This window comes from Juglans regia, chromosome 1 (genome assembly GCF_001411555.2).
Source record: "Juglans regia cultivar Chandler chromosome 1, Walnut 2.0, whole genome shotgun sequence".
Taxonomy (NCBI): Eukaryota; Viridiplantae; Streptophyta; class Magnoliopsida; order Fagales; family Juglandaceae; genus Juglans; species Juglans regia.
The window spans coordinates 16869604-16893463 of record NC_049901.1 but is presented as its reverse complement, the minus strand read 5'-3'; the positions used below and the strand labels follow the sequence as shown (position 1 = coordinate 16893463).

The following is a 23860-nucleotide window of genomic DNA, read 5'->3' as shown; positions in this document are numbered from 1 at the left end:
CAGCATAGAGGACAAACTAGCACGAACAACCTCAGGAATGGAGGAATTTGATGATCAAGACTCTGAGATTCGGGAAAGGGATTGAACTATTCTAATCAGCAATAATCTACCCTAATATAAAGGATCAATGTTAGCAATCCGAAGTAGTTTTTCTAATCCCTCGTAGTAAGGCAAAACACACATTTTTGGCTTAGTTATCGTAGGTGTACCAGTCACACCGGGTCACCTCTTACCTTATCACAGATCAGCAGTTGAGATTAGTTGCGGCAAAACACATCCAAAACAATAAGTAAAAGAAAAAATTAGAGAAAAATGCTAAAAAAAAGCTCTAAAATAAAATTCTAAATTAAAGCCTCATTTAGTTTTATAAATGAGATAAAAATTAAAAATTGAATAAAATATTATTTGAATATAATTTTTTAATATAATTTTTTTTAAATTATTAAATTATTTATTCTATTTTATATAAAATTTTAAAAGAATTATAATAATGAAAGGAGATAATTTTAATTGTGTAATCAAGCTAGCCAGCCATTAGAGCATTAGCATTGAACTCATTAAAAGAGTTTAATTTTTAAAATTTGATGAATTTATATTTAAAATCATTGCATTGGATTCACCAAATAATAAAATATGAAACTTTGAGCTACAATACATTCTAATATTCACACTCTATAACTATTATTTTATTTATTTAAATTATTATTTTTCAATTTTGAGCCATAATATATTTAAGTTGAGAGATAATAATTTAAATATTAAATTAAATTATTAATTAACATATAATTTATATAATTATAAAATATAAAAAAATAAATTAAAAATATTATTATTAAAAAAATAATATTATATTATTATTTTAATAAATTTAAAATTAGTGTTATGTTCACTCGGACGTTCGACAATATTCAACGCCTGGGCCCTACCCTATACACTGCCTTGTGACCGTGTCTCGATCCTTCTTGTTGACTTACAGCTAAGAATCAAGCATCAAGCGGCAGCTCACTCCCTACAAAACACACGAGTCAATAGTTGTTCGATGGTGATGATGATCCCACTCTCCCACGCATATCTCTCTCTGTTTTTTTTTTTAACTCCCTTTTATTCCTTTAGTGTCGTTGGCAACAGTACCCACGGAACGGTCGATTTCTGTGAGGGCCCCACGTGGGTACTCACACCATTGATCGAACGACCTGTAACGTCTCCTAGTATATCCACCGTCATTCTTGTGGGTCTCACGGGGAGCTTCGAATCCAACGGTTGAGATACTCGAGATTTGTGCACCTAATAGAGACCGATGTAATTTTACACAGCCACATATAGTGGGGTCTCAGCCTTATGTCTGACAAATGGGTCCCACCTCATTACCCCCTCGATTCCCTCAATTCCCCCTTTAACTACTGCTCTCTCTCTCTCCCCTCCATAAAAGATCCACACTCGTCGCTCCCTCTAAACCTAGCGTTCTTACTAACCCCGAGAACAGAGCTCCCTCTCTCATGCTCTGTTCGTCAGAGAACCACCGCATGGAGCGCCTTGCTTTGCCTTGCTTCTTCCTCTTGCTCGTTTCCATATTCACATCTTCAGGTTTGAAATTAGTTGCTTTCTCATTTCCCATTTGGTTCCCAGGAAAATATTATTATAAACAATGTTCTGTTTTTTTTAGCATTTCCTTCGAAATGGCTTGCTTGGAAAAATGGCGTCTTACATTTGCCAGTTTTTAAGCATTTCTTTCAAAATGGCTTGTTGTACATGGCATATATTTTTGGAGCTCTTGTTTCTTTTTTCCTCACTGCTTCATTGCTTCGTTTTTCAGGACGAGTAAACAAATCCTTTTGCATTTTCTTTCATCCATTTTCACCTTTTAACAGTTTTCTGAGTAGTGTTTTGCTTTCTTAACGCGCATGTTTCTACATTTTGCAGATGCCGGTTCCATAGGAGTAAACTATGGCCGAATCGCCAACAACCTTCCCTCGGCAACAAAGGTGGTGGAGCTTCTCAAATCGCACGGTCTAGAGCGGGTCAAGGTCTTCGACACCGACCCGGCAGTTCTCAAAGCCTTATCCGGATCCGGAATCAAGGTGACCGTGGACCTTCCCAACGAGCAACTCTTCGCCGCGGCCAGAAGTAAGTCCTTTGCCGCCTCATGGGTCCAGAGAAACATTGCCGCCTACCATCCCTCCACCCAGATCGAAGCCATTGCCGTCGGAAACGAAGTTTTCGTGGACACACGTAATACGACTCGGTACCTCATACCCGCCATGAAAAACGTCCACGACGCTCTAGTCAAGCTCAACCTCAACAATGCCATCAAAGTCTCTTCCCCTATAGCCCTCAGCGCCCTCCAAAACTCTTATCCATCTTCTGCAGGGTCGTTCAGACCCGAACTAGTCGAGTCCGTTTTCAAACCCATGTTGGACTTCCTCCGCCAAACCGGGTCATACCTTATGGTGAACGCGTACCCGTTCTTCGCCTACGAGTCAAACTCCGACGTCATCTCGTTGGACTACGCTCTGTTCCGTGAAAATCCGGGTGTGGTGGACGCCGGTAACGGATTACGGTACTTCAGCTTATTCGACGCTCAAATCGACGCCGTTTTTGCCGCCTTGTCTGCATTGAAGTACGACGACATCAAACTGGTCGTAACGGAGACAGGTTGGCCTTCCGACGGGGACGAGAACGAGATAGGCGCATCGATGCAGAACGCCGCTGCTTACAATGGAAACATGGTCCGTAGGATCCTGACTGGTGGAGGAACCCCGTTGAGACCCAAAGCGGATCTGACCGTCTATCTCTTCGCTCTGTTCAACGAGAACCAGAAAAACGGTCCCACGTCGGAGCGAAACTACGGGCTTTTCTACCCGAACGAGCAGAAAGTCTACGACATACCATTCACCGTGGAGGGGTTGAAGAATTACCACGACAACCGGTCACCGCTACCCGGCCAAGAACGAATGACGACCCCACCGGTGAGCGGCAGAACAGGAGGAGTGTCGACGAGTTCTGCGGGGAATACTTGGTGCGTGGCGAAGGGTGAGGTTGGGAAGGAGAAGCTGCAAGCGGCTCTAGATTTCGCTTGTGGCGAGGGTGGAGCGGATTGCCGGCCGATCCAGCCGGGTTCCACGTGTTACGATCCCAACACGCTTAACGCCCACGCCTCGTTCGCCTTCAACAGTTATTACCAGAGGAAGGGCCGTGCGGGCGGTTCTTGCTACTTTGGTGGCGCGGCGTACGTGGTCACGCAACCACCCAGTGCGTATTCTATCTATTTCTCTAATTATTACAGTTTTTTTATGCAATTAATATTATTATTTTCTTCAATATTTGCATTACAGAAAGTCATTGTTAGGATTAGCTATAGCAGCGTGCTTTATTGGATAGTTAGATAATGGTATTTTGCTCGAGAAAGTATATGTTTTTTCAACTCCAACTTCAGGATTAATGTTCAAAATTGGAGCAAAAAGAGATCTTTTGCTTGTAAATCTGGGATGATGCAGGTTACAGACGGTAAGGAGTGAGCTATGAAAGTAGTTCCTAAAGAGAGAGAGAGACAAGTCATAAACTGTCAAAGATGTGTTTTTTCCTTGGTTTGGGATATCAAAATATGATTGAGCTCTCTTTTTCTCGTGGCTGGCTTTTGCTTTTACTTTTCTATTTTTTACTCTTGACTAAAGGGTATTTTGCGTGTGCGTTTTCTCTTCTGTTTGCAGGGTTTGGTAAATGCGAGTTCCCCACTGGATACTGAAGATGGAGTACTAGTGGTTGATATAGCAATTTTTATTTTTATTTTGTTGAATTGTAGTTATGAATGTAGTTTTGTGGGTTTTAGATTATTTTGGGGGGTCTCTTTTGTACTTACTGTTGTTGGTTGTCGTACGTTGGTGCCCACTAGACATTAATTTAACTTTTGGACTCTATAATACATCTGTAATTAATTTCCACCTACTTCTTTCATAAGGTGTTTTGTTCTACTTGTTATATCCTCTCCCTCGTGTTCTTTTCATCTGTTGTGTAGTAAGCCGCCTACGTTTTTGCTTTCTTTCCTCGTGTTACCTTGAATGTTGCTGAGAAAAGCTGGGAAAATAGAAGCACTCCCAGAAAAATCGGGTTGTTTTTGTAGTGAATCTCTCTCGTACGTCCACAAAACAGGGATAGAGGGGTAGTGGACGATTTCTAATACCTGAACGATCGAGTTTTGCAGTTTATCTTGAGGCTGAGAATCTCATCTCTCTTGGAAAAGGATAGATATATATATAAATATATATATCTATAAATATATGGTGGATCCTAATATCTCCTTGGAAAAGGAAAGATATCTCAGCTATATATATATTTATGGTGGATCATATCTATATATATATGGTGGATCATAATATCTCCTTGGAAAAGGAAAGATATCTCAGCTATATACGATGGACATAATAAATAATATAGAGAAAAAGGCAGAAAATAAAATAGCATAATACCTCTCTCTCATCTATCTATTTTGCTCTAATGGTGACAGACAATGAGACAATTACAAATGTGCACCACCGTCTTCTCTTTGGGAGAGAAATATCATTTAAGGCTTGTTTGGTTATGCAGATAAATAGTCTTCTTGTTTGGTTACGCAGATAAATAAGATGAGATGATATATTTTGAAAAATAATGAGATTTTTAAGTTAAGGTAAAAGATGAAATGATTTATGAAAAGTACGTTTGGATAGTGAGATTAAATAATATATTTTGTAAAAAAGTGTTTAAATAGTAAAATAAGATGAAATGATTTTAACTTTTTGAAGATTTGATAAAATGATGGGTTCCACCAATTGTTGGATTCCACCAATTGTTGAAAAATATTTGTAATTAATGGGTGGAAAATATTATGAATATATTAAAAATAAGTAATATCTATTATTATTTTAAAAGTTCATAATTATTTTGACTTTTTCAAAATATATATTTTTTATAGTTGATCATGATTATTTCAATATTCTCAAATATGAATGCATTTCTTTGTTAAACGAAATTATTTTAATTATGACTTATTTATTATACTATATTTTATAAAATTAGAAATATATTTTGCTAATTATAATATTACAATAAAATAAAAAATTCTAATAGATAATTATATTTATTAAAAATGTGATAGTTAGTAGTAGTGTAGAGCTGGATGAAATTTTGTAGCTGATCAATTATAGCGATACTGTATTTTTACTGTAGCAATAGTTGAAATATTAGAGATGATAAAATTTTATATTTTGCCATTTAAATAGACAAATTAAATATAAAATACAGCTCAGATTCATATAGACATCCAAACCAGACCTTGGGTTATTTAGAATGAAAAAATTTAAAAAGATGGAAATATAATTAATAAGATTATACTTTTTTCTTTCTTGAATAAATAGTACTTTTCTCAATCGAAATAGCTTTTGCTTTGTAACCCATAAGAAAAAATTTATATAACTTCTCAACACACTACTAATTTTTTAAATTTTATTATTTTTTCTTTTATCAAATATTTAATATATAAATAATAAATAGAATAATTGAATTAATTTAAAAAAATAAACTTAAAATAAATATTAAAAAAATATTAAAAATTTTAAAAAAATATAATATATGAAGATTGAGAGGTTGGGTATCATTACTCAATCCTTATTATCGCAGCCGACCTAAATACTTCTCTCCTGTTGGAAAGTGTTTGCGGCTGTACCATTGCGGCCGACCTGAATAATATATATAAGAAAAAAAGTAAAGCACTACCTCCATTCTCGATAAATTATTTTCTGGGCTGCAATGCCCATGCTTGATTTTAGTCCTCATGGTCTCTAGACTCCAAAATCCTTTTCTTTTGCCAACTTGGAAACGATGTTTCAACTTACATATGAACTGGAGCTTTTCTAGTTACATCAGAGCTGGTCCTAAAGGGGGGGCAATGCCCACGTTGCGGCTTTGTGTACGGCATTTATGTCAAAAAATGCATGCGTTAACAGCGAAAGGTAAACTGTAGGCCATGCTTAGGTAGTTCTTAAAACTTTTTCATATAAATGCTGCTTCAAAAGGTTACATTGGATCCGGATTGATTGTCGCTTTTTATATTTTGGACAGTGAATGCAGAATCTCCCCCCCATCCATATCCATTCCACTATTTGGTAGTGTAATGAGATGCACTTTTTCTTCGTTGGTCTTTAAAGAATTCATAACATGATTTGAATCTGTGATTTCCCAGAACCTAACAATTCTGAAGGAGGAGAGTGTGGAAAAAGGCAGCCTATGAAAATATATATTCCATTCTCAAGCGAGAATGATTCATGACACACCCAAAAGTGAAACTATTTTTTTGTATTCCTGCTGTAAAAGTTGATCCCATGTGCAATTGGGGCCACTTTCTCAATTACATCCGTTGCAATGTGTTTCTTGTGAAAAGTGAACAATTAAATTCCGAGTATCAATTTACTTATCATTATAATTCTCATCCTCATCCTATGATGTGATATTAAATAATTGAAAATTATTTATTATATTTTATTTTAAAACTTATCATCTAATATCACATTACGAGATGATGAGAAAATAGATAATAAATAAATTTTTTCTTAAAGTCCCAATGTTATGTACCTCTTCTGCACTCACAGATTGACTGTTCACTAGAAAATTGTTAACACATGCCATTCAACAAAGGAGGAGAGGAGTTGAGTTATAGGGAAAAGGATCATGGGTGCACAGAAAATCCATCGCCAAAAAATTCCCAAACCCTTGTCTAAAGTCCCAAACCCAGAACATTTCTAAATTATTTTTAGCAAAAATATGAATATATAGTAGGATAGAGCAAAGAGACGAAACGAAACCAGCCGAAGTTAGACATGACATGAGAGATATATATGTACAATGATATATAGATAGATGGTGCACCACCTCATCTCTGTCCAGAACTCTCAGCTCATGACTCAGCTGCAGAGCAGAGATTCTTCTTGCCTCCCCTTCCTTTGGCCGCTCTGCTGCAGAATCACATGTTATAGTATTATTGTGTTTCTCACTGTTGTCTACGAGTTTATTTTTCACCAGTTATATTAGAAAAAATTGAGAGATAATATTTTTACTCTCCATCCTCTTTACCTAATAGAATTTGCTCTACGTGATAATAAGATTTTAAATTTGTTCGGTAAATCAAATAACTCGTTACATCTCAATAATATAGATATAACTACAAATAATACAAGAAACAACTTTATAACATTTAATTCTCTTTTAATCAAAATATGCGTTTCTCCACAAAGACATTCAAGAACTCCTCCAACATAGATAATAAAGAACTCCACAAAGTCTTAATAAAGTCTTCAATATTCCAAAATACCAATAAAAAATGACAAGTAATTTATTGAATAAAAATCTTCAGTAATCTCTGGTACCATTTAGAACTTATTCCAGTACGCTCAACTAATATCGCTTACGCTTTGTATTCTTGATCCACAGCTAAACCATAAAATATATCTAAAAAATATTGAAGATAAGTAGATGAATATCAACAACTCAATAAGCAATGAAGATATAAACATGAACTAGTTACAGAATACCAAAATAACAAAGCAATAGTTCAGAAAACATTTATTTACAATAGTACCATATATATATAGAAGTCATTTGACATAAGCATAACTGAACATTATCCTAACAAAACATATTTCATGTTTAACCTCCATGGTGTGGTTGTGTAAACTCCAACAACCAACGAACAGAAACAGAATTTGAAATCTCCCCCTTTTAAACTCGGTGCGCTAGTGTATACGCATAAAACCATTTTGTTTATAAAATGGGAGCACCAGAAATAGATGTATTATTACTAAGATAATAATAGAGGCCACAGTTTTTCACCCGTGGTAGGGTTGGGACGGAAGCGGAGATAAAATGTCATGCTAGAGGGTTTTGAAGTGTACTATTTAAGCATTGCACATGAACTCTAGCAATATCACAACCTAAACGAAAAACTTATTCACTAAGATGTTAATAACCAACACAAGCACAAAACCAATCTATCTAACAGATTCCCATGATTCCAAACTATAGATTAGTACGAGCCCATAAACAATACATAATTAAAATAACCCATCATAGTGCCTTGATTTCTATAACGGCAGAGGAATGACCTCCAAAATTCACAATACCAATAGTTTAGCCCAAACTCCTCAAATTTGCTTAACCATTCACCACACACACGTTAGACAAACAACCAATACTTTCAAGTCGAAAATACTTACTCCCAACATGTCAAACAAACAAACAGTCCATGCTTACTCTTTATATTTCAAGCAAACAACCACATTTTCAAGTCCACTCCATCCTTAGTTTACAACATTAAAGTTAGGAGGACCTCCAAACACCAACATAGGGGTGTAAAAAATTCGGTCCAGACCGGAAAAACCGATAGGACCAGACCGAATACTGGAGGGGCCAATCTCGATCCCAAAAATAGTAGACCGATGAAGTTCGGTCTGGTCCTAGGGTATATAAATTTTGGACCAGACCAGACCAGTCCGAACTATATATATTTAAAACATTTCTAATAACTTAATATATTATTTTTATATAGTAATTATATAAGTTAATGATATAATTTTCATGTAATTTATTATCATTGACTATATAAAATATTTAATAACATATACTATCAATTAATAATATATCATAAATCATGTGATGATTTATGTCATTATATGTAAATAGACAATAGTAATGAAGAAATATTAGTCACATATAATATTTTTCCTAAATTTTAATTATTTACTACTAATTTTTATTTTCTTCGCGGAGTACACACTCATACTTATGAAGAGTCCCATAAGGACCTTCAATTCTATTTTTCTCCCTTTCTCCCTCATTTTCTCTTCTTCTTGGCTCAAGCGGTATATCGAGCAGGGCTCGAGTGAACACTAGGGTTTGTGATTCGCTTGAGTGGTGTGTCGAGTGCCTATCGAGTTAACTCACGAGTTGATTTTTGCTCGATCTCCATAGAAATGACATTAGACCCGAGTATGAATGATGGAGTAATACACCGCGGAAAGTACTAAAATCAAATGAAGGAATAGACATAGATTGAGATATACCTTGGCAAAGAGAGGCGCACGCTGACTTTGGAGGCTTTTGTCGATCATGACCTAAATCCTAGCGAGAAATCGTATGCGTAAGGAAAATTGATAGATTTGAGAGGACATGCGAGATAGAAGAAAAATGAAAGAAAATCAAAGGCATGTATAGAGGCTACTGAGAGTGTTGGGGAGAGTATTATGGTGATAGTGTGGCTTCGTGAATGACACGGGGCGGCTGGGTGCGATTTAGTGCATAAGCATAGAGAGAGAGAGAGAGAGAGAGAGAGAGAGAGAGAATTCCTTATAAGTTGGGGAGGATGTGAGGAACCGTCTGCCGCAAAAAGAGATGGACCCTTCTTAGAGTTGAGTGGAAGGAAAAAGATGAGAAATACTCCAATAGTCTAAGAAAAGCAGCATCGGTAGATGCAGAGTTCAATTAGTTTAACACCTAGGCGAGCAAACACCTTGTATGAGACCCGATTTACATGTCCCAGAGCGAGGTGAAGATGACTTTCTTGACCATGGTAGGCAAGTTAGAAAAATCGCCTATTGTGAAGGCGAGAACGAGGAATTGAAGAGGCTGGTGAACTTGGATGAGACAAGAGATGCCTGCTAGAGGTGTAACGGGTCTGATTCAGTTTCGTTTTAGATTTATTTTAGAACCGAACAAGTATACACCGGTTTTGAGATTTGAAGAACCGATACCGTACCGGTTACATCCCTAAATCGATACTTCTTGTTTTACCAATTCTCAATTTCGGTCCATTTTTCCGGTTTTATTAGCGTGTGTATCTATATAATAGTATCATATAGTGATATAATATTTGATTATGTATGTTAGTGATAATATGCTAATGATAATATGTTAGTGTCTAGCTTATTTATATATTTGATTATATATGTTAGTGATAATATGCTTGGTTACATATATGTTAGTAATAATAAGATGGTTCCGTACACTTTTTATATGAGTATATATAATCAAATGTATAGAAACGTATTTAACAAAAAGTATATATATTATAATTTATTATGTCACATTTATTTTTAATATATATATATATATAGTTTATATTAATAACATATGATCAAATGTTCATGTTGAAGATTAAAATTTTATGTTATATTTATTTTATTTTATAAAATTAAAATTTTTAATGATAATGTTATATCAAATGTTATATTAATTTTATGCTATTAGATTATTATTATATATATAAAAATTAGCATATTTTTATCATATAAAAATATTTTATGTAATATAAAAAATTAATATATATATATATAAACCGATCCGGTCCCGTTCGGACCGATTTCGACCGGTTTTGAAAAAAATAGAACCAATCTTGGACCAAACTAGTTTACTGATTTTTTTTCTTTCACCTCTAATGCCTTCCCAAGGCGAGGGAGGATTACTTGCCCCGAAACTGAATTGTTTCCTATATTTCTTATGATAAGAAACTAATTCTTCTTTGGATTTAAACACCATCCCCAACTTGGACTCCTCAATGCTATCACCTCCATCAGTGTGCACTGTATTTTGTGTCTTGAACTCATCGTCATCTTTGGATTCAACATTATTACGCATAGAGGGCATAGATGAAGTTTCGGCCTCCCTAGAGTCAATTGTGGTCTCCTGAATTTCTTCCACATGGCTTAAGTTTGCAGAATTTAAACCCATAAGAGGGCTAATTAAATAGTGAAATAGGGATACAAGATTTCCTTGCAGTTTACAACAATAAAAATCCATGTTTAAATCTATTATAAATAGTGACAACCAGTTAGAACTCTACACACGTCAAGTGGAGAAAAAGGAAGCAGCCAAAGACTCAAGTGCTGAGGTGGAGGGTTGCAGTTTTCTATTATGCTTGTATACTCTATAGAAGCAATTCTCTGTGAGTCATTATGTAATGCAATACAATTTATGTAAGGAAAGAAAAATACAGGAGAGCAAGAGAAAAAAACTCGAGAGAATGAGACATTTTCTCATCAAGAGAGGAAGTGATATGTGAGAGTTGTATATGCTTGAAACAAACTGTATTGTTAAACTTCATCAACAAACACATAAGGCTTCTAGTTGTTACTGCCGTGGATGTAGATCAATAGGTTCGAACCACGTAATGATCTTGTATTCTTTATGACTTTCTTTATCTACTTGTGTTTCATTTGTGAGTTTCTTGGCAAGTCTTAGTAAAATAATTATGTTCTAGCATCAGAACAGAAGGATATAAGTGCAACAAAATCAATATAAGAATGGTGAAAAATAACCACATTATTTAAAGAACGAACTCATCACCAAACTAGTCCATGGAGATAGGTTGGCATCATGACAAGGAACAAAGGGTGGTAACCACGCATGTGGCATTTGTGCATGGCAGCCATGTATATAGTTTGAGAAATCTAGATAAAATGGTCTTGATATCACCTAACATATAGCCCAATAAAGATAATAAGCCAAAGACCAAAACTAAATATAGACATTAATAGAACAATTAGGGCCCGGTTTGGATGCCTAGATGAGATACATCTCATCTGGGTTGTACGACAAGTCTCAACTACCTATTCATATGCCAAGTGAGTTGATTTTATTTCATCTCTGCATTTTCAACCTCCATTTGCGTTTTGAAATTAATGACTAACATAAATGGTAAAAAGTTAAGTGAACAGTGCAAAAGCACTATTTTCTTCTTGGATTCCGGCAATCCTCTTTTCTTTTATTTTTTAAATCCCATTTTGAGACCATTTTTCCTCCATGTTCACGCCTTTTCCCCTATGCGTAAACCCACCATTTCACAAGTAACGGGTGAAGCCAATGCATCCCCCACCGCAATAAAAAAATCCTTGTGCTTTCAATGTATTTATTAATGACATAGATGTGTAGTAATATCAGTGAAAAAATTAGAGGAAAAAAAGACATTCAAGTTTTTCAATAAATAGAATTTTATAGTACAATATTCAATTTTATTGGAATACATAATTACGGCACAAATATTTCAATTTTTCTAACAGATAGAATAATCAATAAGTCATAATTAGAATCATATATTTTCACAATGAAATTGATATTTTTGGGAGTATTGAATAGTTCTTCATTTTGGGATTTTATATGGAAACTCAAAACTAATAAAATGGAAAAAAATATCTACCACACTTTTAATACATATAATTATCTATTATAATAATCAAAATTATTCTAATTTATAATTAGTAATTAAAATTTCGAATTTCCTATATATAGAAAAATAAATAGATCATAATTAGAATAATATCTTTTAACAAAGAAATTTTAATTTTTTGTGGGAATATAGAGTAATTTTGGCCAACATTAAAATAGGCTATTTTGGGATATAAATTTATTTATGATATATTTTTTAATTAATCAAAAATATTAATTTTTATTAATATATTCATAATTATTACCCAATAATTATGAAATGATTCTCAATCATTGGAGGGACCCACCCTTCTATCAAATTTCAAAAAGTGAAAATATCTCATCTCATTTCATTATCTAAACATATTTTTTTACAAACTATCTCATCTTATTTTAACTCAAAAATCTCAATATTATTTAAAATATCTTATCTCATCTGAATTGTGTAACCAAACGAGACCTAATTGAACTTGAATTAATATTCTGAATACCTAGGTTGTTGGATTGGTTGATGGATTTGTAGTAGGAAGTATTGAGAAATGTGGATAAAATGATCTTGGTATCACCTAAGATATAAACCAACCATGATAATAAACCAAAACTTAAGTAATAAATATTGACATTAAATGAAACAGTGAAACTAAATTCCAAATAATATTCCAAATATCTGGGTTGATGGATTTGTGGTAGGAGTTGTTATAGGAGATGCGTGCTCTTTCCCTTTCCTCATCTAGAGAATATTCATCAATATTTTAGAACAACAAAAATCATCTTATGTTGTAGTAGTTCAAGCAATTTAACCATAAATTGGTATAGTTATGTTTTTTTTAGAAGCTGTTGTTGTCATACCATCCAAGGTGCTTTAATTTAAAATATCAACACATTTTATACCAATTTGAGCAAATAATATTGCCAATAGAAAAATTCCAACCATTTCCAACCATTCGCATTTTCTATTATCAGGCATGCAGTTGGAAGTATATTGAGCATATTTGTGTTCTTTTCAATTTTGGCATTACCCTTACAGTACTGGTACTCGATGTTTGCACAACTGCACCAGAAGTTGGGCTCCCACTTGGTAATTGAAGATGAGCTGCTGAGGATTTGGTCTTCCAAGTCACTATATTAGTGTAAGATTCTAATTGATCAGTCAATAACATAAAAATAAGAGAGAGCTAGCATGGCCACCCATGGATAAATCAACATACAAGAAGAAATTTGATGTGGATGCCAACAATAGTGCGAGCAATGGTGGCAACAACCAGCTTCCCTGCATCAGGTTTTGCCTGTGTCAAAACAGAAGGATCTAAAAAATTTAGAATACTTCTCAATCAATGCTACATTAATTATCAGAAGCCATTGCAAATTTCCCATCTAACAGTGACAATACTCAGAAAAATCCAACATTCTATGCCTACATTTGCCAAAACACAATAACTTTCTTGTGAAGAAAAGGCTTTAAATCATATATAAATAGAATTGAAGGCCTGGAAAATATGAGTAGCCATCACCTGATCTAGTGCATCCCCATGCTCAAGCTCTATCAAAACTCCATCTGTGGATTGGTCTCCATCTGTGGATTGGTCTTAGTTTGCCTTCTTTTCCTACACGATTTTTCTTAAGAAAATTAACTTTCCCTTTCTTCTGGACTAACTAGAAAGGAACTTAACCCAATATCCAGTTGGATAAAAAGCATTAGATATTTTATGACTAAAAAATCCAACGTTATGCAAACATTTTTTAACGTTAAATGTAGAATCTAACTTGGTCAAATATATTTCCTTAGCAACCAAAAGAATCACCGTATCAAACTACCATATATAGATACCGTTGCAGCCAATCAGAACCAAATTCAAGCTACAAAATCCAGAAAACCAAGATATTACAAAGATAGCATGCAATTAGTGATATATCTACGTATATGAAACAATCTCAAGAAATAAACCAAGAATACCAAAAATTTCTGACCAACCAAAAATTTTAGTGGGGAAATGTGCTTACCAACTAGAGATGACGCCGAGGAGTGGGGAGCTTAATTCCGGTCGATTTGACGACGAAGTTCACGTGGGTTGTTATGTACTCATTAGATAGAACTCACTCTTAAAAACTAACTTACAAGGAAATGATGCCTAGGAGCTTATAAACCATCAATCAATCTTATACTTAGTCGATGTGAGATCGTAACATGGGTGGCGGAGGAGAGTAGCCGAACTACAGGTGGAGGAACGAGAGTGAGAGAGACCCACTCACAAACGGTGACAATGGGGAGTGCGAAAATAGGGAGATGAACGAGAAAAAAATGGATCTGGGGGAAACAGAACTAGTCCGTCATCTTCTTCTTCTTTGTTTTCTTCTTTATTTTTCGATCCAGACTGAAAAAACTGACTAGACCGAGTGTTTTGGTTTGGGACGAATTAGATCAAATTCACCCCTACTCGGTCTTGGTCCATGGTGTCTCCAAAATTCAATTTTTCAGTCCGGTCCCGGGTGTGGTTTTTTTGGACCAGACCAAACCAAATCACTTACATATAAATATATAATATATTATTTATATAGTAGTTGTATAAGTTAATTATGTAATTTTCTCTAATTTATCACCATTGATCATATAAAATGTAAAAAAATATATGTTATCAATTAACTAATATATTATAAGATAACTCATATGATAATATATGTTATTATATGTAGATACATACTCTACTAAAGTACTATGTTAGGAACTATAAACATCATAAATATAATTAAAATGAATTTTTTTAATGAGTTAATTACATAATTCACATTAAAGAGCTCACTTAATTTGGATTTTAGTAATTTAATTAATTTATGTATTACTTTATCTACCAAAAAAGAAAAGAAGAAAAAAATTTCCTAACTCATATAGACCGAATTGAACCGATTGGACCGATAGCTAAAATGGTCCTGTCCGGTCCTTAGGGGTAGTCGATTCTGTCAGATCCAAAATAAGGACGGATCAAAATTTTCGATCAGTAACCACGAACTGAACCGGACCGATTACACCCCTAAAAATGTCACGTCACTGGAGTGCACAACTTGGTCTGCTAAATGGATTGTACGCAGTGATATTATATAATTAAACTAAAGTGACTACATAATACGATTCAGCTCGGTTGGTTGGGTGAGATAATCCATGAATGGAACACATGTAGTGAGATAGACTGACACACCCACCACGTCAATATAGGCTTGGGTTGGATAGAAAGATGCTTCTATCTTATCTCATCTTAGTATCTAAATATCACAAAGATAAATACTTTTTAATTTCAATTTTTAACTTTTTCATCTAATTATTATCTAATTATTATAAATTTTTCAAACGTCCAAATAAAACACAAAAAATAATTCAACATTTTCAAATCACAAAACAAAAATTATATTATAACAATATTTTAATTTTATAATATTTTTATTCAACTTTTTCTCTTAAGTCTCGTATATTTTCATAGATGAAATGAGTTGAGATTAAAGTTAAATGTTGAATAAAATATTGTTAGAATATATTTTTTTAATATTATTTTTGTTTTAGGATTTGAAAAAATTGAATTGTTTATTTTATTTTGTGTGAGAATTTAAAAAAATTATAATGATTAGATGAGATAAGTTGAAAGAAGTTGTGAAAACAAACGAATTAATTATTTTCCTAAATCTCATAAAATATTTTATTCAAATTATTTGTAAATCATTTAATCTAAACTCAAATATCTTATTATTAAATTTACAAATTATCTCAAGTCAACTCACTCTCCAAATAGGGCTAACAGTAAAAAAACGCATGCATGCAAGAAGAAAGTAAAGTGGCAAGCGATGGAGTGGTCAAGGAGATACGGATAGGGGACACCATACCCTGGGACAAGAATAATGATAGAGTTATTATCCTACTACTACCCATTTACTACTCTTTTTGTATTTGATTTTTTTTTAATTTTTAATTTTACTTAATGATTAAGGAAGTGAGTATTAATAAAGTTATATATATATTTAATTTTTTCTTAGTAATTAAGGATGTTAAAAAAATATTTTAAAAAATTGATATAAAAATAAAAAACTTGAAATATGTTTGGATAGTAGATGGGTAGTAACCCTATCACTACCCTTGGGAGAATCCTTAACTTGTAGATGAAAATCTTGAGAGTACTTCTACAGTCCCCGCTCGCCCATCCTGCTCAACATGGCATGCCATGTGTCATGCCACGTGTAATTAAAAAAAAAAAAGGAGAGGAACAAAACGTAACTTTTTCAGTTTTCATTGCATTTTTCTTTTCTGTGAGTTCTAGCGATATCGGCCTCAACATCGGGACTTTTCATTGCCTTTGAGACTTTTTATTATTTTTTTTCTTATTTTCATGTGAGTTCTCCAGCAACATTGGCCTCCAAAAGCAACGGTCTTCATGTGAGTTTTCTAGTCCGACATCAACCTCCAAGCACAGTGGTCTTCTGGCATGCCGCTGTAATCTGCAGCTCCATTTCCGGCATCCACAACTACTACGAGTTCGAGGTTCCCCGGTTATTATTTATGTGGGTATTTTCATTAACATTTCATCATTTCCTCTTACATTAGGGGGGATTATTTAACTGAAACAAACATAAAGTGAACACGTTTGTTGCCAAATGATCTTCCTGAATCTTTATCTAAAAGGGGTATGGATTGTGAAATAGGACGAACAATGCAGCTCTTTGGAAGGATCAAATGCACAACCATTAGAATTATGACGAGCTAAAAGTCTAAAATAGCAAAATAGCTTAGGTTTTTTTGTTGGACTTAGATTTGTAAGTCCAATTTGTGAAAAAAAAAAAAAACAGATCAAAAGTCATTTCTTTCATCCAAAAACCAAACACACAAAAAGCAATAGAAAAGAAATAAAGAAACACATACCAGAGAGGGCATATGAGCTCAAGACCCAGTTTCTGAATAATAATAACTCAAAAAAATAAATCCAATAGAATTACATTCAGAAATGAAAACCCCAAAAATATGTGGAGGAAAGACGATGTTCCCGCTAAGGTGGAGGAGACGATGTGGTGGAGATCAGACGATTTTGAAGAAGGAACTAGGATGGAAGTGCCTTTTGAAAGATATGGAAGAAAGCTGGAAGAAGGCCTCTAGCCAAGATTTTGAATAAGAAAAAATCTATACAACCTCCTACTATTCACAAACCTTCACACACCACACTTTTTTTAATTTTTATTATTTTTTTCTTTTATCAAATATTTAATATATGAATAATGAATACAAGAATCGAATTAATTTAAAAAAATAAACTCAAAAAAAATTAAAAATAAATAAATAAATAAATAATTTAATTTTATGTGATGTGTGGAGGTTAAGATGTTGTGTATCATTGTTCTTTGAAGAAGGATCTAGATTAATTTTCTAAGATGTAGATGATAGTAAGGGCCGTAGGATCTGAGATTTTGAAGAAGGCTTTTGGAAGATGGGCATGGGCTGTAGCCAAATTTTGTTTTTTAAATATTTAATAGAGTAATGCTATATATCACATGTTCATTCTATTTTGATCATATTAAATAATATGTAATACATTAATTATTATTAGATGATAAAGAAGTATGTAATAAATAATTATTTAATGATAATAAATGTATCACATCATACTTAATGAGATAAAAATAAGATAATAGTACAGTGTAGTGTATAGAATTTTTCTTTCTCAAATCATGGGACCCGGATCCCAACAAAATACAACGTACTTCTTCTTAATTGTTTTGCATTTGACTAGCAGTTGAAGTCCAGCTAATCAAACTTATTTATTTATTTTTCTATATATACACTGTAGAATCTGATTAAGCGGTTAAATTTATTTATTTATTTATTTTTCTACCTAGCCAGGTTATATTTTCACATACCATATAACAATATATAATAACCGTGGTAGCTTCTAGATTATTATTATTGTTATTAGTTTGTATCTCATCACCTGGAAGAAGAGGTTCGTTAATTCTGCATGCATTAATTGATTTCCATGCACGCACCATAACCTGGTTAATTTATTAATTACTTTTAACAACTTTTTCCAGATATCAAGATGTAGGTGCCAGAGTTGTTGACCTGTTCACAACGAAGCCAGATTTTTAAGGCCTTCAATCACTCTCCTCCACCCAAAGTAACAGAAAACGTCATCCAATCCTAGCCAAAAATCTGTTAGAAACTTCCCCGGGAGACAACCCAGGCTCTTATTTTCCCTCGATCCAAGCACGTACGTCTCTCTCGTACTAGCCAATTGCACAATTCCAAGCCATCAGTACTGACGTACTTTCCTGATCAGATAGCCCTTGGGGGTGGACCGGAGCAGTACTGCAAAAGTCATGGCCTCAACTATGCCGAGGAAGATAAGGAAGGCCCTTGGAGCAGTGAAAGACCAAACCAGCATTAGCCTTGCCAAGGTTTCCAACACCAACGCGGTCGACCTCGAGGTCTTGATCCTCAAGGCCACCACCCACGTTGAAATCCCCATCGACGAGCGCTACGTGATTGACATCCTCGAACTCATCGCCTCCAACAAATTCTACGCATCAGCTTGTGCCCAAGCCATTTCGAAACGCATTGGCAGGACTCGCAATTGGATCGTCGCGCTCAAGTCCCTCATACTCGTCCTTCGGACTTTCCAAGACGGCGATCCACATTTCCCAGGGGAAGTTCTCCGGGCAATGAGACGCGGTGCAAAGATTTTTAACCTTTCCAGCTTCCGGGACGACTCTAATTCTAGCCCATGGGATTACACTGCCTTTGTTAGAACCTTTGCTCTCTACCTTGACGAGCGCTTAGATTGCTTTCTCACCGGGAAGCTTCAACGTCGTTTTACGTATAATAGGCAGAGAGATAGCATCCCCCATAGAAGACGGCTCATTTCCTCATCCATGCATGACATGAAACCGGCCATACTGCTCGATAGAATCTCATGCTGGCAGCGTCTGCTTGATAGAGCTATAGGCACCAGACCTACTGGTGCAGCCAGGAGCAGCCGGTTGGTCCTGATTGCGCTTTACGCAATTGTCCAGGAGAGTTTTGATCTCTACCGTGATATTTCTGATGGGCTTTCGCTCCTTTTAGACAGCTTCTTTCGTTTGCAATATCAATCTAGTGTCAATGCCTTTCAAACTTGTGTTAAAGCCACGAAACAATTCGAAGAACTTTCTAGTTTCTATGATGTGTGCAAGAACATTGGGGTAGGGAGAACCTCCGAGTATCCTAGTGTGAAAAAGATATCCGACGAGCTTGTAGTGACATTACACGATTTCTTGAAAGATCAAGCATCTTTCCCTAAACATAATGATCGAACGCCATTGCTTCTTCCCGGGCCACCTCTCAATGATCCTACTTCGAATGCTGAGAGCTTGTCATGCGATCAATCAAAAACATCAGGTCAGAGGGTTTCACGGACAGGTCGTTCGGAACGCAGTTGGAGTTGCACAACATTGGAGGATCTTATGGGTGTTGCAGAACCCGCTGGGACAAACCCGCAGATCACCGAGTTGATTGAGCAAGAGTGTTACTCGGAGGAGCAATCCGAGAAACAGCCTACTCTCCTAGAGGATTTAATTGGTTCTGACGTTTCCGGCTCCAACTTTTCGTTGCCCCTTAAACAAGGAACAAATTCATGTTTTGAGTCCATGTGTCTGGACGATGACTGGCCAAAACATGAAGAGAAAAAAGAAGAAGAAGAAGAACAATTAGGACATGAAACTTCAGAGACATCCGGTTTAGAATTAGCTTGCCCGATAAATGGTAATTGGGAGTTCGTTTTGTTCGAGTCAGATCAAACCCAACATGAGATGCAACCTTTTAAAAACCTGGCCAACGAATTTGAACCCTTGGTTGTGAAGGAGGACTCGTTGTTTCTAGCTTCACTTCCTCAGCACCAATATAATCCATTTCTAGAAGAAGCTGCGGCAATTACAATTTCCGCTGCACCTACTTCCGATGAACCAGCATTTTTTGCAGCGAACGATTCGTTGTATGCAGCGTGGCCAACTTTTAGCATGCAAATTGATCAGACACTGGCAGCGCCAACATTCAGTGCACAGAATTTTGACAATACGACGACCGTGGCGCCAACATTTCGGGTACAAAACTCTAATGAGACAGAGGAAGCACCGACGTTTTATACGAAGAATCCAAACGAGACGACAGCAGTAATCCCAAATGAAAAGGACCCTTTTGAGACGTGCACAGCTGCTATGGCCTATACACATGTATCTAATGGGTCAATGAATCAACAAAGTCTGCTGCATGATCAGCAACAGCTATGGTTGGAGAACCAGAACAAGATCATTGCAAAGCTGATGACTTGATTTGTGAAATAAAAATTGCAGAATGTGAATTTGTCTTTGATTGTACAGGTGTAGTTATCAACCTTCTTTAATTAGTACCGCTGTCTTCTTTGCATTTGTGTTTAATGCAACGTACGTGAGAACTCAAAACATATTACCCTCTTTATGATATTCGACCTCGGATGCTGATTCATATTGGAGTAAAACTTCGCTGACAGAACGATGATCTTCAAATTGTATCGCTCATGAGCATTGCCAATGGTCTTGATCAAATTGTACATTCTCTGGGTTCTTGAGCTCATACCCAGTTGTCCCAAGTTGTAATATGGACTTCGGCCGAGGATATTAATACAAAAATGAGTTACAAAAAGTGAGAGCGAACCCCATGTACAGACAATCGAAAATACATCAAATTGAATCTCATGTACAAACAATCGAATTAACTACATCAAATTGTCTAATTTGTCCTAATATATGTTTTTTCCACTGTGGGTGATTAATGGGTCAAAACAAGTTATTCTCGAATGAACAATAGAGATTTGTCTATGGAAATTCTAAAGATGAAATAAGAGGGTAAAATGATAAAATTACTTGTTTTAAAATGGTGTACAGAGTGGAGTTTTTGTGTAGCATAATTCTTTGTCCATGAGGTAGGTAATGCTATGGCGCAAGTAAGGCAAAATCATCCGGGCAATCCATCCTCCTCCCACCGGGGAGCAATTTCAGAGCCTGCTTCATCTAATGCCACTACTTTTAAGGTTTGTTTGGGAACACAACCATCTTATATCATCTTAAGATTTTTTATAATTTCTTTAGTATACAAATATAAAAACTTTTTAATTTCAAATATTTAACTTTTTCTTCTAATTATTATATATTTTCCAAACTTTCAAACAAAAAAAATTATATTCTAATCATATTTTAATTTTATAATATTTTAATTTAATTTTTTCTCTTTCCTTCAATAAAATATTTTAATTCAAATTATTTCACTATTATTTACAGACCATTTTACTACTATTTATAAAATTATAATCTTATTTCATTATCTAAACATCGAATATATTGGAGACAGTGTCATTGGACAGTGGGCGAACGTTTTATATATATATATATATAGAGAGAGAGAGAGAGAGCCGAATGGGTGGGAAGAGGGCGACAAGGTGGACTAGGACAACAACACAGTATAAGAAGAATGAACATCGAGAATTTTGAAACCCCATCTTTTTGTGCAAGAGAGGTGTGTGTTTGTTTTTTGTTAACCCTTGCATCATCTACTCACCCTCCCATAGGTATATTTTTAGAACGATTTTGCTATACATCAATCACTATTCATCTCCACACCTGATAATCTTTTTTTTATAAGTTATAGAGTGTTGAATAATGAATAATGATTGACGAGAAGAATTATTATTTTTAAAAATGGCTCTATCAGTTAGGATGATAATGGGAAAAGAGGCCACCAATTAGCCCCGCGGGAAGTTGGATTTTAGAGGGTAACTTGGCAGTCCTGCTTAAATCCATCCTTATAGCTATATTTTTCAAAATTGGTTTGGGGGATTTTCCTCTCTGTTGAACCACGTAGGCTTGTCTTTTGCTATTGCTGCGCTTTACGTTTTCATGAACATTGCTATTTGATACTGAGTCACTGACCCTGTGATGCATACAATAAAAGGACCACATTGGGGTCATAGTTCATACCAATGGCTGATGTATCATCCATCTCCCAATTAATGTTGGGTTTGACACATGCATAAATTGGCCCATTTTTCTCCAGTAATCAATTAGGATGGAAAAAATAACATGGGAAGTTGCAGCGTTTGGGAGAGACAAGGCGCAGTGACATGCCCTTGTAACCTTTTTCATTTTGGCGGGAAAGGATGAGGAATGACAAAAGGAGAACAACACCTTCATGATGTATCTGTCTGAGTCTGAGAGAGAGGCGTGAAGCTTTACAGCTATAGTCTATGCATATGTTGCTTTGGAGGGAGGGGTATAACGGGAAATACGAGCCTGAAAAGTAAAATGCTTTTCTTTGGTGGGATCAGATGCTGCATCGTGGAAGGGTGCCGAACAAAAAACTAGGAGTAGTGGGGGAGGCAAGCTAGCAAGCAAGCAACTGGCAAACATATCATGTGAAGTTGGGAGAAAGGAATGGATGGACCACACACTCCATTTTGTTTTCAGTTTTGTGTAAAATATTATTCCTGAGACTCAGCGTATCTTTCCCATGTGACTGTTGTCCCTGTGAACTTCTACTTGGGACCCGCACTCCTTGCCCCCCACCTCCTCGTTTTTTTTTTTTTTTTTTTTTTTTTAGCGTCCTTTCCTTCCCTCCATCTGCGCCGAGGCTTCCTCCCTACTTCCCAATTCTTCTCTCCTGTCCTTTTCCAGATTCTCAAAAATTAAAGGGACACACTCTGCCCAACAACATATATTTTACTTATTTAATCCCAAATGCCTCTGGTAAAGAATGAAGCTTCTACAGTCAACATTCTACTCCCAAAAATCTTATGGTATGTCATTGATGGTGAAGGCATGAAGTTCCAGCAGGTATAATTGCAGACTGGATTGGATTGGTGTAAAAGTAAAGTTCAGGCCTTTGGTGGGCATGAGCTTCTTTGATCATCATGCAGACTCAACAAGCATAACAAAAAAAAAAAAGGGACCCAATTGCATTATACAAGAAAAGAAAAAAAGCATTCGAAGAGCTAGGGATCTGATCACCATCACCAAATCTGATGAAAGGGCCAACTCAGAATCACAAAAACAAAAGACTTCCATCATTGCCATTGCTTCCCATTACCCATTGCAATGGTAGGGACGCCATACTCAAAAAACAGAGGGAAAAAAAGTGAGATCTGGAGCTCCTAAAGCTTTGGGCTTTGGGGTTAGGTACTATAGGTTGCAAATGATGCTCGATTCTTCCCTAAATAAATAAAAAAAAACCACAACCATGTCAATCAATATGCATCATGATGATGCTACCCTCAAGTTCTCCTGCAAAAGCCAAGCAAACCAGACAAATGAATAATAGGATGGGAATCAGATTACACCACCACCACCACCACCATCACATTGCAATACTTATGCTAGTCAAAAAGCACGCCAAAAAATTGCACTCTTTCTAACTAAACCCAATGTCCATTACAATAGAAAAAAGGACTCTTGAATATACATTATCAAACCAAAAAAATGCAAAAAAGAGAAACAAAAAAAACATGACAATCATCACAGCCTGTCTTACAGCTTCATGGGTGAATCAATAGATAAGATTGAAAGAAAGGAAAAAGCAAACGAGGATACTCCCAAAAAACCGCATCCATGC

General features: G+C 35.3%; 2 protein-coding genes across 2 annotated transcripts; both read left to right on the top strand.

The window, feature by feature from the left end:
- The first annotated feature begins 1356 nt into the window (after window positions 1–1356).
- Window positions 1357–3975, top strand: LOC109006078 (glucan endo-1,3-beta-glucosidase). The gene is made up of 3 exons (XM_018985245.2): window positions 1357–1584; window positions 1921–3249; window positions 3708–3975. Exons 1-3 carry the CDS (start codon window positions 1497–1499, stop codon window positions 3740–3742), a joined length of 1452 nt encoding a protein of 483 aa, XP_018840790.1. The 5' UTR covers window positions 1357–1496; the 3' UTR covers window positions 3743–3975.
- A 14436-nt stretch (window positions 3976–18411) lies between these two features.
- Window positions 18412–20997, top strand: LOC109006077 (clathrin coat assembly protein AP180-like). The gene has a single exon (XM_018985244.2). It carries the CDS (start codon window positions 18568–18570, stop codon window positions 20551–20553), a length of 1986 nt encoding a protein of 661 aa, XP_018840789.1. The 5' UTR covers window positions 18412–18567; the 3' UTR covers window positions 20554–20997.
- The last annotated feature ends 2863 nt before the right edge of the window (window positions 20998–23860 follow it).

Bases quoted from the DNA above. Each gene is read 5' to 3' on its own strand.
- LOC109006078 (XM_018985245.2), top strand. From the start codon at position 1,497: ATGCTCTGTTCGTCAGAGAACCACCGCATGGAGCGCCTTGCTTTGCCT. The intron at 1,585-1,920 runs GTTTGAAATTAG...TACATTTTGCAG, and splicing joins TTCCATATTCACATCTTCAG to ATGCCGGTTCCATAGGAGTA. The intron at 3,250-3,707 runs GTGCGTATTCTA...TTCTGTTTGCAG, and splicing joins CGTGGTCACGCAACCACCCA to GGTTTGGTAAATGCGAGTTC.
- LOC109006077 (XM_018985244.2), top strand. From the start codon at position 18,568: ATGGCCTCAACTATGCCGAGGAAGATAAGGAAGGCCCTTGGAGCAGTG.